The 13294-nt window shown below is 45.1% G+C and overlaps 1 protein-coding gene across 1 annotated transcript in view; it reads left to right on the forward strand.

Annotated features, from left to right (window-relative positions):
- ryr2a (ryanodine receptor 2a (cardiac)) overlaps positions 1 to 13294 on the forward strand; it is a 769474-nt gene that overhangs the window by 466960 nt on the left and 289220 nt on the right. The window contains exons 26-27 of the mRNA XM_087991236.1: positions 3661 to 3869; positions 7243 to 7417. Coding sequence (XP_087847362.1) covers positions 3661 to 3869; positions 7243 to 7417 — 384 coding nt within the window. The remainder of the gene's footprint in view (positions 1 to 3660; positions 3870 to 7242; positions 7418 to 13294) is intronic.

Genomic DNA, 13294 nt, shown 5'->3' on the forward strand with positions numbered 1-13294 from the left:
GGCTATTGCACTTTACAATGTATTAACAATTTAGATGACGAAAATGAAAGTGAAACAATTATTACTGCAGCACTCCACTCTCTGCCACTCTGAAAATGCCCCTCCCTTGTCCCAACTGCTTGTCTACATCATCAGGTGGTTGTGGAGCAGGACCAGAAGACACAGAATGTATAGCAAAAGGGTTACAGTGTCACGGAGTTGTAATGATATATTAAACAAACTTAGATTAAGATGCAAGACTTAATCTAAGCTTGATTAATATATTATTACAACTTCATGACACTGTAACCCTTTTGCTATAAATTCTGTGTCGTATGGTCATGTTCCACAACCACTTGATGAAGAGGCAGCGCCTGGAAAGCTAGTGCTTCCGAATAAACCTGTTGGACTGTAACCTGGTGTGGTGTAATTTTTAACTCTGTCCACGCCAGTCCAACACTAGCACCTCCAGAGCATGTCTACAATTAGTTAGCCAATCCTCTCTCCATCCTAATACTCTACCCCTAATACCATGGGCTCTTATCTTGCTAAGATTCCCTATTTGTGCTACGTTATCAGCCACCTTTTCGAAATCCAAATATATATCTATTAGTTCTCCTTTATTCAGCCTGCTTATTACTTACTCAAAGAATTCTAATAAATTTGACCATGGTATCATCACTGTTTCCTTTAGAGTCATAGAGATGTACAGCATGGAAAAAGACCCTTCGGTCCAACCCGTCCATGCCAACCAGATATCCCAACCCAATCTAGTCCCACCTGCCAGCACCCGGCCCATATCTCTCCATACCCTTCCTATTCATATACCCATCCAAATGCCTCTTAAATGTTGCAATTGTACCAGCCTCCACCACTTCCTCTGGCAGCTCCCTCTGCGTGAAAATGTTGCCCCTTAGGTCTCTTTGATATCTTTCCCCTCTCACCCTAAACCTACGCCCTCTAGTTCTGGACTCCATGACCCCAGGGAAAAGACTTTGCCTATTTACCCTATCCATGCTCCTCATAATTTTGTAAACCTCTAAAAGGTCACCCCTCAGCCTCCGACGCTCCAGAGAAAACAGTTCCAGCCTGTTCAGCCTCTCCCTATAGCTCAAATCCTCCAATCCTGGCAAAATCCTTGTAAATTTTTTCTGAACCCTTTCAAGTTTCACAACATCTTTCCAATAGGAAGGAGACCAGAATTGCATGCAATATTCCAATAGTGGCCTAACCAATGTCTGGACAGCCACAACATGACCTCCCAACTCCTGGACTCAATACTCTGACCGATAAAGGAAAGCATACCAAATGCCTTCTTCAATGTCCTACCTACCTGTGATTCCACTTTCAAGGAGCTATGAACCTGCACTCCAAGGTCTCTTTGTTCAGCAACACTCCCTAGGACCTTACCATTAAGTGTATAAGTCCTGCTAAGATTTGCTTTCCCAAAATGCAGCACCTTGCATTTATCTGAATAAACTCCATCTGCCACTTCTCAGCCCATTGGCCCATCTGATCAAGATCCTGTTATAATCTGAGGTAACCCTCTTCGCTGTCCACTATACCTCCAATTTTGGTGTCATCTGCAAACTTACTAACTGTAAGTTTGGATGCTCGCATCCAAATCATTTATGTAAATGACAAAAAGTAGAAGGCCCAGCACCGATCCTTGTGGCTCTCCACTGGTCACAGGCCTCCAGTCTGAAAAACAACCCTCCACCACCACTCTCTGTCTTCTACCTTTGAGCCAGTTCTGTATCCAAATGGCTACTTCTCCCTGTATTCCGTGAGATCTAACCTTGCTAATCAGTCTCCCATGGGGAACCTTGTCGAACACCTTACTGAAGTCTTGCCCTCATCAATTCTCGTTGTTACTTCTTCAAAAACTCAATCAAGTTTGTGAGACATGATTTCCCACGCACAAAGCCATGTTGACTATCCTGAATCAGTCCTTGCCTTTCCAAATACATGTACATCCTGTCCCTCAGGATTCTCTCTAGCAACTTGCCCACCACCGAGGTGAGACTCACTGGTCTATAGTTCCCTGGCTTGTTCTTACCACTCTTCTTAAACAGTGGCACCACGTTAGCCAACCTCCAGTGATCCGGAACCTCACCTGTGACTATCGATGATTCAAATATCTCAGCAAGAGGCCCAGCAATCACTTCTCTAGCTTACCACAGAGTTTGAGGGTACACCTGATCAGGTCCTGGGGATTTATCCACCTTTACCCGTTTCAAGACATCCAGTACTTCCTCCTCTATAATATGGACATTTTGCAAGATGTCACCATCTATTTCCCTACAGTCTATATCATCCATATCCTTTTCCGTAGTAAATACTGATGCAAAATACTCACTTAGTACCTCCCCCATTTTCTGCAGCTCCACACAAAGGCCACCATGCTGATCTTTGAGGGGCCCTATTCTCTCCCTAGTTACCCTTTTGTCCTTAATGTATTTGTAAAAACTCTTTGGATTCTCCTTAATTCAATTTGCCAAAGCTATCTCATGTCCCCTTTTTGTCTTCCTGATTTCCCTCTTAAGTATACTCCTAATTCCTTTATACTCTTCTAAGGATTCACTTGATCTATCCTGTCTGTACCTGACATATGCTTCCTTCTTTTTCTTAACCAAACCCTCAATTTCTTTAGTCATCCAGAAATAATTTATTAAACGTGCCTGATTACACATTATCACATCAAAATAGCTTGACTCCTTTTTAGATCCACAACAAATTGTTCCAGCAAGTAATTCCTGAAGATATTCTGAATTCTTCCTTGTGGTCACCTCTGCCAATTTGATTTTCCCAATCTACATGAAGATTAAAGTCACCCATGATGAACATATTGCCTTTTTTACATGTCATCATCACCTCCTGATATGGCCTCATCCCTACAATATGACTACTGTTAGGGGGCATGTAGAGTACTCCAACCAGAGTCTTTTTTGACCGTGTTATTTCTTATTTCCATCATATAGATTCTGCATTTTGCAATCCAAGATCTTTTACTTTTATTGTACTTATTCCATCTCATACTAACAGAGCTCCCCCACTACCATTTCTTTCCTGTCTATCCTTTCAAAAGGTCACATATTATTTTCAAGCTTTGACCTCCTTGTAACAATATTTGCATAATGGCTATATGAATACACTGTTTCATTCCAGATAATTCACACATAGAGTCATAGAGGTCTAACTCGTCCATGCGAACTAGATACCCTAAATTAATCTAGTCCCATTTGCCATCATTTGGCACATTTCCCTCCAAATCCTTCCTATTCATATACCCAACCAGGTGCTTTTTAAATGTTGTAATTATACCAGCCTCCACCTCTTCCTCTGGCAGTTCTTTCCATACACGTACCATCCTCTGTGTGAAACAATTGCCCTTATGTCCCTTATGTTGCCTTTCCAAAATGCTGCACCTCACACTTACCTGGAAAAACTCCATCTGCCACTCCTCAGACCTTTGACCCATCTGATCAAGTTCCCATTGCACTCTTTGGTAAACTTCTTCACTGTTCTGTACACCACCAATTTTGGCCCCCGAACAATACTTGCACTGTAGGGATGAGAATTCACCTTTCACCTCACCTGAAGTGGCTTTCAGTATTGAAGTCACAATTCTGTTACTGGAACGACATATGACTTGTTGGCTTGTGTGTGCTTGTATTCTAGCCGCAAGATCTGATCTGCTGAGCAATGCAGCGGAGAGGTTCCGCATTTTCCGAGCTGAGAAAACTTATGCAGTCAAAACTGGGAAGTGGTACTTTGAATTTGAAGCAGTTACTGCTGAAGACATGCGCATTGGCTGGACCAGGCCAGGCTGCCGTCCGGATCAGGAGCTCGGAACAGATGACCAGTCCTTTGTTTTTGACGGTTTCAAGGTTTGTATGTTGGAAGATAAAAAAGACCGTGCCCTTGAGTTCGTGTCAATGAAGAGAATAGAAATAGTTCATCGAACAGCCCTGTGCATTTTGCCTATCTTTTCCTCCAGAAACAGGGACACAGATAAGGCTGAATAGCCAAGGGCTTGTTCCAGTTGTATAAGACTTTGGTTCGGCCACATTTGGAATACTGCGTACCGTTCTGGTCGCCACATTACCAAAAGGATGTGGATACCTTGGAGAGGGTGCAGGTGAGGTTCACCAGGATGTTGCCTGAAGTGGAGGGCTTGAGCTATGAAGAGAGGTTGAGTAGATTATGATTACTTTCATGTGAAAGATGGACGTTGAGGGGGGACCTGATTGAGGTCTACAAAATCATGAGAGGTTCAGACAGGCTGGATAGCAAGAAGCTTTTTCCAAAGAGTGTGGGACTCAATTACTAGGGGTTTCAACTTCAAAGTGAGAGGGGAAAAGTTTAGGGGAGATATGCGTGGAAAGTTCTTAAAGCAGAGGGTGCATGGAATGCATTGCTAGCAGATAGCATCATTTAAGATGTATCTAGACAGATGCATAATTGGGCAGGGAGTACAGGGATACAGATCCTTAGTAAATAGGCGACAGATTTAGACTGAAGATCTGAATCGGCACAGGTTTGGAGGGCTGAAGGGCCTGTTACTGTCCTGTAATTTTCTTTGTTCTTTGTTTGTCTTTACCTCAGGGGAGGGGAGTTCAAAAGTAGAGGGCATCATTTTAAGGTGAGAAGGGAAAGATTTAAAAGAGACCTGAGGGGCAATTTTTTCAAACAGAGGGTAGTGCATTTATGGTAGGAATTGCCCAAGGAAGTGGTAAATGCAGGTCCTGTTAGAAAATTGTGTCGTAGAATCATAGAGTCGCAGAGTCACATAGCTTGGAAACAGATCCTTTGATCCAACTCATCCATGCTAACTAGATATCCCATTCTGACCTAGTCCCATTTGCCAGCATTTGGCCCATACTCCTCTAAAACCTTCTTATCCATGTATCCATCCAGATGTCTTTTAAATGTTGTAATTGCACCAACCTCCACTATGTCCTCTGGCAGCTCATTCCAAACATGCACCACCCTCTGGGTGAAGTTACTCCTCAGGTCCTTTTGAAATCTTTTCCCTCTCACCTTAAACATGTGCCCTCTAGTTTTAGACTTGCCCGTGCGAGGGAAAAGACCTTGTCTATTCATCCTATCCATGTCCCTCATGACTTTATAAACCTCCGAGATAGACACAGCAGATATCACCGCCTCCAGGCCTTTATCACCTGAAGAAGAGAATGAATTTCTTCTGAGATGCTCTGGATGCAAGAGGCGACCTACTGTGCGTTACATGCTGCTCATACCTGATGTAGAGTCTGAGAAATCCTGACCTAGTGTTAAAATGCCTCAGCAGGAGATATAAGAAAAAGAGTGGGCCTATGTCCTTGGTTTCAGAGGGGGAAGGATGTGGTGATTGTAATGAGATCTGCCAGGTGGACTTCATAGAATATGAGTTCCTTGATTGTGGCTGTTAATCTGGTCCAATCAGGGAGCCCAGATAAAAACAAGAATTCCAGACATTCTGACACCTTGGGAGTTGACTTTGTTGAGGCTGTAACCATAGCTGAGGACTTCCCACGTGTAAAGGGTGACCTGGTAATGTGATTCTGGACTCTGTGGAGTTATTTCATAGTTTATACTTCAAACCTCGCTCTGCAATAGTAGTCATCCCACATCTTCAAACTTTGTGTTAGATTATATTTAAAAGCGGTAACATGCTGCACAGAATGCCACTGTGTTAGAATTAGAATTAGAATCCCTACAACGTGGAAACAGGCCCTTCAGCCCAATAAGTCCATACTGACCCTCTGAAGAGTATTCCCCATTACTTTACATTTATCCTGACTAATCCACCTCACCCTGAATGCTATGGGCAGTTTAGCCCGGCCAATTCACCTAACCGGTACATCTGTGTTCCCACCCCAACATTTCTGTTCAGTTCTGACAATGATTTCCTGGACTTGAAACGTTATCTCTACTTTCCTCTCACAGATGCTGCTGGACCTGTTAGGTTTCTATGGCAATTTTGGTTTCTGTTACAGATCTCCAGTGTCCTTAGTTCTTGTGTTGGCATGCAGGTTCAGGAGTCCAGACCTTGAGTCCAAAATCTAGGTAATCATATCATCATAGAGTCGTACAGCATGAAAACAGTCCCTTGCACCCAACTCATCCATGCAGATCAGGTTTCCCAAACAGAACTAGTCCCACTTGTCTGTGTTTGGCCCATATCCCTCTAAATCTTTCCTATCAGTGTACCTCTCCAAATGTCTTTTAAATGTTATCTTTGTACCCGTCTTCACCACTTGCTCTGGCAGCCTGCTTCATATGCGCACCATCCTCTGCATGAAAAAAGTTGCCCCTCAGGTCTCTTTTAAGTCTTTTGCCCCTTACCTTAAACCTGTGACCTCGAGTAAACCCAAGCCTCATCCCATTTCTGGTCCATTTCCATAGGGGTTCCATAGCTCATTTTGGACAGAAGGCCAGTTGAAGGAGGTGGGCTGGAATCTTTGATTTGCCCTCCAGTTTTCCGCAGGTGGCAGGGGCCAGCTTGGAGATGGCATCTTGGCAGCAGACCCTGGGACTCCTGACTGATCTAAAGCCATTCCTGTGTGCTGCACTGTTGAGCAGTTCCTCCTTCAAAGTGGATGAAAAGGCCAGTTAAATGCAAATTGAAAAAAGGCAGGGAGACGACAACTCTGTTCTGAAGTCCCCCCCCCCGCCCCCGCCCCCGCCACCACCACCACTCTCTATCTTTCTTACCTTCTTCATAGTCTGCTGCTTCCTTCATAGAGAGCTTCTGACCAGCTGTCTAACTTTGAGACCCTGGCCATCATCCTTAATTGGATGGCCAGCCCTTCGCCAGGCCAAATAATTTCACTGCTGTGAGAGTTGAGGTGCTGTTGATTACTTCCTCTTGAGGAACACTTTGATGAGACGTTAACCATCCCAACCATTTTCTCTGACAACTGGAAGGACAGTCCTAACCCAGTGTGGCATCATTGTCAAGTACAACATCTTTTAAGGAGAGGTGATATATGGACCACTGACATCCCACTTCATTTCATTCAATGAGCAAGTATACTATTTAGCCCATCCTGAACGAATGCTGAACATTTGCTGGAAATAATGGAATTTAGTGTGAAAGGACAACCCTCCATGCCCTGTCTAGAATTTCTCTAAAGCATTTACCATATTTACCCATTGCGTGACTGGACAATGACAGGATGGGTAAAGATATTACTCTTTAACATTCAACATGGGGCAATTCCATTTAATTGTTCACATTGTCCATGATTTTTCCCTAAGGCACAACGGTGGCACCAGGGCAACGAGCACTTTGGCCGTTCATGGCAGGCCGGGGATGTTGTCGGCTGCCTGGTCGATATGAACGAGTACACCATGACGTTCACTCTGAATGGGGAGGTTCTGCTGGATGACTCAGGATCTGAACTTGCGTTCAAAGACTTTGAAGTCGCAGATGGTAAGCAGGGACTAATGTGCGTCTGGAAAAGAGTTTTACAACTGGTACATGCTTCTTCAAAAAAAATACAAAATAAAGGTTAATCAAAGTTGCACAACTTTGAGAACCTTTAGCCTTATATCAATACTGGGTCAAATAATGGAATTAATTACTATTATCAGGTATACTCTTGGCTTATCATAATCCAGGAGTATTCAATATGAATTTGAGAAGGTTTTATCCAACCAGTTTATTTGATTTCTTTGACTGATTTACCTTTTAAATGAAGGTCTTACAAGAGGATGTACCCACAATGACTCTGATATTTACTAAGGTGCTTTGATGTGAAACTCAATTTCCCTGCATTCAGATTATAATCATGTGGACTTTATCTCCAGGTGTCCTGCCCAACACCCAGCCCAGTTGAAAGATTAATGGCCCAGTGGGTGGGAAAAGCAATAGCACAAGGACATTGAGGAGCTGGAGGGGAAGAGCAAGAGCATTTGTAGTTAGGAGAAAGTGAGGACTACTGATGCTGGAGATCAGAGTCGACAGTGTGGTGCTGGAAAAGCACAGCAGGTCAGGCAACATCTAAGGAGCAGGAGAATCGACGTTTAGGACATAAGCCCTTCATTAGGCTTATGTAGTTTGTAGTTAGGGTGGTTAAGAGTGTGATATGGTGATTGGGGTCAGTGGAGGAGAGTGCATACGTGAGAGGCAAATGTGAGATTGAAGGATGTACAGACAAATAGTGTGGAAGTTCACAAGCTTTCTTTTACTGTTGCCTATTCCTGGGATGTAGACATCGCTGGCTGGGCCAACATTTATTGCTCATTCCTAAATGCCTTGAGAAGGTGTTGGTGAGCTGCTTTCTTGAACCGCTGGAGTCTATTTGATGTGGGTAGCCCCTCAATGCTTTTCAGGAGGGAGTTCTAGGATTTTAACCTTGCAACACTGATGAAGTGGCAATATCTTTCCAAGTGAGGTTAGTCAGTGACTTGGAGAGAAACTTGTAGGTGATGGTGTTCCCATCTGCCCTTGTCTTTCAAGGTGGTAGTGGTCTTAGGTTTGGAGGGTGCTGTGTCAGGATTCTTGGTGAATTTCTGCTGTCCATCTTATAGATGGTACTCCCAGCTGCTACTGAGCATCGGTGGGGTAGGGAATGAATATCAGGCAGACTGCTTTGTGGATGGTGTCAAGCTTCTTGAGCATTGAAGCTGCAACATTGTACCCTGCAGTCTGTTAGTCATAGAGCGTGAAAACAGACCCTTCGGTCCAACTGCACTTATATAGTATTATCTGCCTGTGATGAATGTAAGACAACACTTTTCACTCTACCTCAATACACATAACAAATCACTGAGCTTGAGGAAACATTCCTGGTCATTCTGACTCCCCAAGAAGTGCTGTTCAAGGCATGGATCTTATGGATAGAACACTTGTCAACTCCTGTGACCTGCTGGTTTTTCCCCTGAGGTCCAAACAATAGATTAGTAAAAGAACCAAAACAGCTGTGGGTTTTCTTAGATTTTTGAGTTGCATTTGTTAGAACTCTAGAAATGACAACTGGTATTTGAACTTAAAAGAAAGGGGCCATTGCAGAGAGAAGTGGTTGTTGGACAGAACGCGAGTGTAAGAATAAAGGAAAAGTTCTTAGATCGGTGATACATTTGAAATTTAATGATTGGCCCTTTTAAACTTGGCTACAAAAAATGTACATTTTGGGCGTATCCATCTCACTTTAACATCAACAGCTTGTATCAATGAGTTAGCAAACTATCTATTGACTGCTACATATTATTTGTAGCTGGGCATGGTTGACAGATATTTTACTGTTAGAACATTGATGTCCGTGCAAATCTTTGATTGATGCTTTACCAGCCTTTAGCTGTAACTAGAAAACATGCTGAAACTAAAGCTCAGATATTAACTCAGAGCAGGAGTCATGAAAACTTCTGGAAATAATTTTTTTCTTTAAGTCATGTATTCCAATTTAAGTTTCTATTACTGACTGCTTCTTGAATTCAGTGTGGATGTGGTTGGAGACTGGCTGATGAACCATCCCTCTCTTGGAAAGGTAAATCAAGGTAACCCTTTGTAGGGATCTCCTCTGCCTGTGACCAGAGGCACAAATAATCCCCAGGAGGGGTGAGTGGTGGGGTGGTGGGATTTGTCCTGGAAAAGTCCCTGACGGGGAGCGGCAAATTCTGGAGGGGATCGCCCCAGGGATCAGGAGTGTCAGAATCTGCGAGTGGCTGTTTACCCAATCAGAGGCTGCCTCTCTGCCAGACATGGGATACAAGCGAAAGGGGAGTTACAGCCATGGTCTAGTCTGCCAGGGACTGGAGCCAGAGGTGGCAAGGACAAAACCAGGAAGGGGAGATTCTGTGCCGGGAGGCACAATCTGATAAAAACATAAAAGTAGGAGAAGGAGTAGGCCATTCAGCCCCTCGGGCTTGCTCTGCCATTCAATGTGATCATGGCTGATTATCCAACTTAGTACCCTGTTTCCGATTTCACTCCATAGCCCGTGATCCCTTTTAGCCCGAGGAACAAAATCTAACTCCAAAACACTTAATGATTTGGCCTCAACTGCTGTGGTGTAGAATTTCACAGGCTCACACCTCTTTGGGTCTGGGGCAGTGCGGGGGAGCTCAGTCTGATTTTCCTCCAGTCTCACATCCCTCTAGTCACTGGTTGGGAATGAGAAATTGTGTGGCTGGTCATTGGAGACAGTGAGGACCCAGAGACATCACTGAATGCTGGCATTTCAACATTGCTGAAGCTTCATCCATGCTTTGGAAAACCAGGCTGGCCCATTGGCAGTAGGGGAAGTGGTGCCAGGGATAGACTATAAGAATTTGGGTTTTCCAATGGCAGAAGAAAGTGAGGACTGCAGATGCTGGAGATCAGAGCTGAAAATGTGTTGCTGGAAAAGCTCAGCAGGTCAGGCAGCATCCAAGGAGCAGGAGAATCGATGTTACGGGCATAAGCCCTTCTTCAGGAATGAGGAAAGTGTGTCCAGCAGGCTAAGATAAAAGGTAGGGGGGAGGGACTTGGGGGAGGGGCGTTGGAAATGCGATAGGTGGAAGGAGGTTAAGGTGAGGGTGATAGGCCGGAGTGGGGGTGGGAGCGGAGAGGTCAGGAAGAAGATTGCAAGTTAGGAAGGTGGTGCTGACTTCGAGGGTTGGGACTGAGACAAGGTGGGGGGAGGGGAAATGAGGAAACTGGAGAAATCTGAGTTCATCCCTTGTGGTTGGAGGGTTCCTAGGCGGAAGATGAGGCGCTCTTCCTCCAGCCGTCGTGTTGCTATAGTCTGGCGATAGAGGAGTCCAAGGACCTGCATGTCCTTGGTGGAGTGGGAGGGGGAGTTGAAGTGTTGAGCCACGGGGTGGTTGGGTTGGTTGGTCCGGGTGTCCCAGAGGTGTTCTCTGAAACGTTCCGCAAGTAGGCGGCCTGTCTCCCCTATATAGAGGAGGCCACATCGGGTGCAGCGGATGCAGTAAATAATGTGTGTGGAGGTGCAGGTGAATTTGTGGTGGGTATGGAAGGATCCCTTGGGGCCTTGGAGGGAAGTAAGGGGGGAGCTGTGGGCGCAAGTTTTGCATTTCTTGCGGTTGCAGGGGAAGGTGCCGGGAGTGGAGGTTGGGTTGGTGGGGGGTGTGGATCTGACGAGGGAGTCTTGGAGGGAGTGGTCTTTTCAGAACGCTGATAGGGGAGGGGAGGGAAATATATCCCTGGTGGTGGGGTCCGTTTGGAGGTGGCGGAAATGACGACGGATGATACGATGTATATGGAGGTTGGTGGGGTGGTAGGTGAGGACCAGTGGCGATTGGAGGGGCAGGGCTCAACGGCGGAGGAGCAGGAAGTGGAGGAGATGCGGTGGAGAGCATCGTCGATCACGTCTGGGGGGATATTGCGGTCTTTGAAGAAGGAGGCCATCTGGGTTGTATGGTATTGGAACTGGTCCTCCTGGGAGCAGATGTGGCGGAGATGAAGGAATTGGGAATATGGGATGGCGTTTTTACAGGGGGTAGGGTGGGAGGAGGTGTAGTCTAGGTAGCTGTGGGAGTTGATCGGTTTATAGTAAATGTCCGTGTTGATTCGGCCGCACGAGATAGAAATGGAGAGGTCTAGGAAGGGGAGGGAGGAGTCTGAGACGGTCCAGGTAAATTTGAGGTCGGGGTGGAAGGTGTTGGTAAAGTGGATGAACTGTTCAACCTCCTCGTGGGAGCATGAGGCAGCGCTGATACAGTCATCGATGTAGCGGAGGAAAAGGTGGGGGGTGGTGCCAGTGTAGCTGTGGAAGATGGACTGTCCCACATATCCTACGAAGAGGCAGGCATAGCTGGGGCCCATGTGGGTGCCCATGGCTACTCCTTTGGTTTGGAGGAAGTGGGAGGATTGGAAAGAGAAGTTGTTCAGGGTGAGGACCAGTTCAGTCAGTCGAAGGAGGGTGTCAGTGGAAGGGTACTGGTTAGTACGGCGGGAAAGGAAGAAGCGGAGGGCTTTGAGTCCTTCGTGATGGGGGATACAATGGCATACAACTTGGCACTCTTCATGCTCCTGCTGTTGCTCCTGTACCGGCAGGTTTAAAATCAACCATTTTATTACTCAGTGAGGTCTCAATGGAGTTTTTCTAAAGCATAGTTATTTCTTCATCAATCAGAAAATGTATCCAGTGAAAAATATTTGAGTTGAGAACATTTTGCAGTCTGAGTGTAGTGTTGAGAATGCTACTCGTAGCATCCATTGTTTTACATTCACAATGTGTCCTTCATTTGCCAACACAGCGGATGGCCTGTAGAGGATGAGAGACAGTGTAGGCATGAAATCTGCTGCATCCGACAAAATGAGATGTAATAACAGGCTCCAAGAAATTAACTTGTATGAGATTTGGTTTTTAAATGCACCCGACAGTTCTCAAAGTCTAACAAGATTAATAATGCATTAGCCAATGTTGTAATCACACAGTGCAGAATGAATTCACACATTACATCATGTTCAGTTCAGACAGAGATTGCTGAACATTTTGATGGATGAATTTTCCTTTCTGGCCAAGCACAGAGCTGCTGTTTTCAAAAGAAACTTCGTAATGAATGTCGGTTTTCTCACAGACTCAACAGGAGGAATTCAATCCTATTTAAATCCAGTTAGGTTTTCAACACCTGAGAGCAGAGTACAATTGCACTGTGTCTTCTTAATTATTCAGTTTGCCAGACTGTTGAATGACTTTGTTTTTATTTAATCTGAAATCTGTCTTCTTGGCATTCTCTTGTACATTTGGTGGTTTAGGTTTTTATTAAATAAATGTATTTTGGCTGTTCAGTTCTGTAGAGATTACAGTGTGGAAACAGGCCCTTCGGCCCAACAAGTCCACACCGACCCGCCGAAGCGAAACCCACCCATACCCCTACATTTACCCCTTACCTAACACTACGGGCAATTTAGTATGGCCAATTCACCTAACCTGCACATCTTTGGACTGTGGGAGGAAACCGGAGCACCCGGAGGAAACCCACGCAGACACGGGGAGAACGTGCAAACTCCACACAGTCAGTCGCCTGAGTCGGGAATTGAACCCGGGTCTCTGGCGCTGCGAGGCAGCAGTGCTAACCACTGTGCCACCGTGCCGTCCAAAGATTTGAAACCTTGACTTGACGTCATAAAAGGGATTGAGAAAACAAAATCAGCACCACACCTTAGAGCCATTTGAAATCTTGTCTGCTTATTTGGAAGGAAATAAAATGAAATTGCTATCACAAAGAAAAGACTACACAGGCGGTTTTTCACAGGCTACCTCTTTCCAGTTTGGATAAAGCAGTCAGGATTTCACGAGGCAGCAGTGCACCTGTTCAGAAAGTTGGAGCAACTCTACCTCGACCTGTCCTCACCTTC

The sequence above is a fragment of the Chiloscyllium plagiosum genome, unplaced genomic scaffold (assembly GCF_037043375.1).
Source record: "Chiloscyllium plagiosum isolate Xiang-an unplaced genomic scaffold, Cpla_swu_hap1 HiC_scaffold_10, whole genome shotgun sequence".
Lineage (NCBI taxonomy): Eukaryota > Metazoa > Chordata > Chondrichthyes > Orectolobiformes > Hemiscylliidae > Chiloscyllium > Chiloscyllium plagiosum.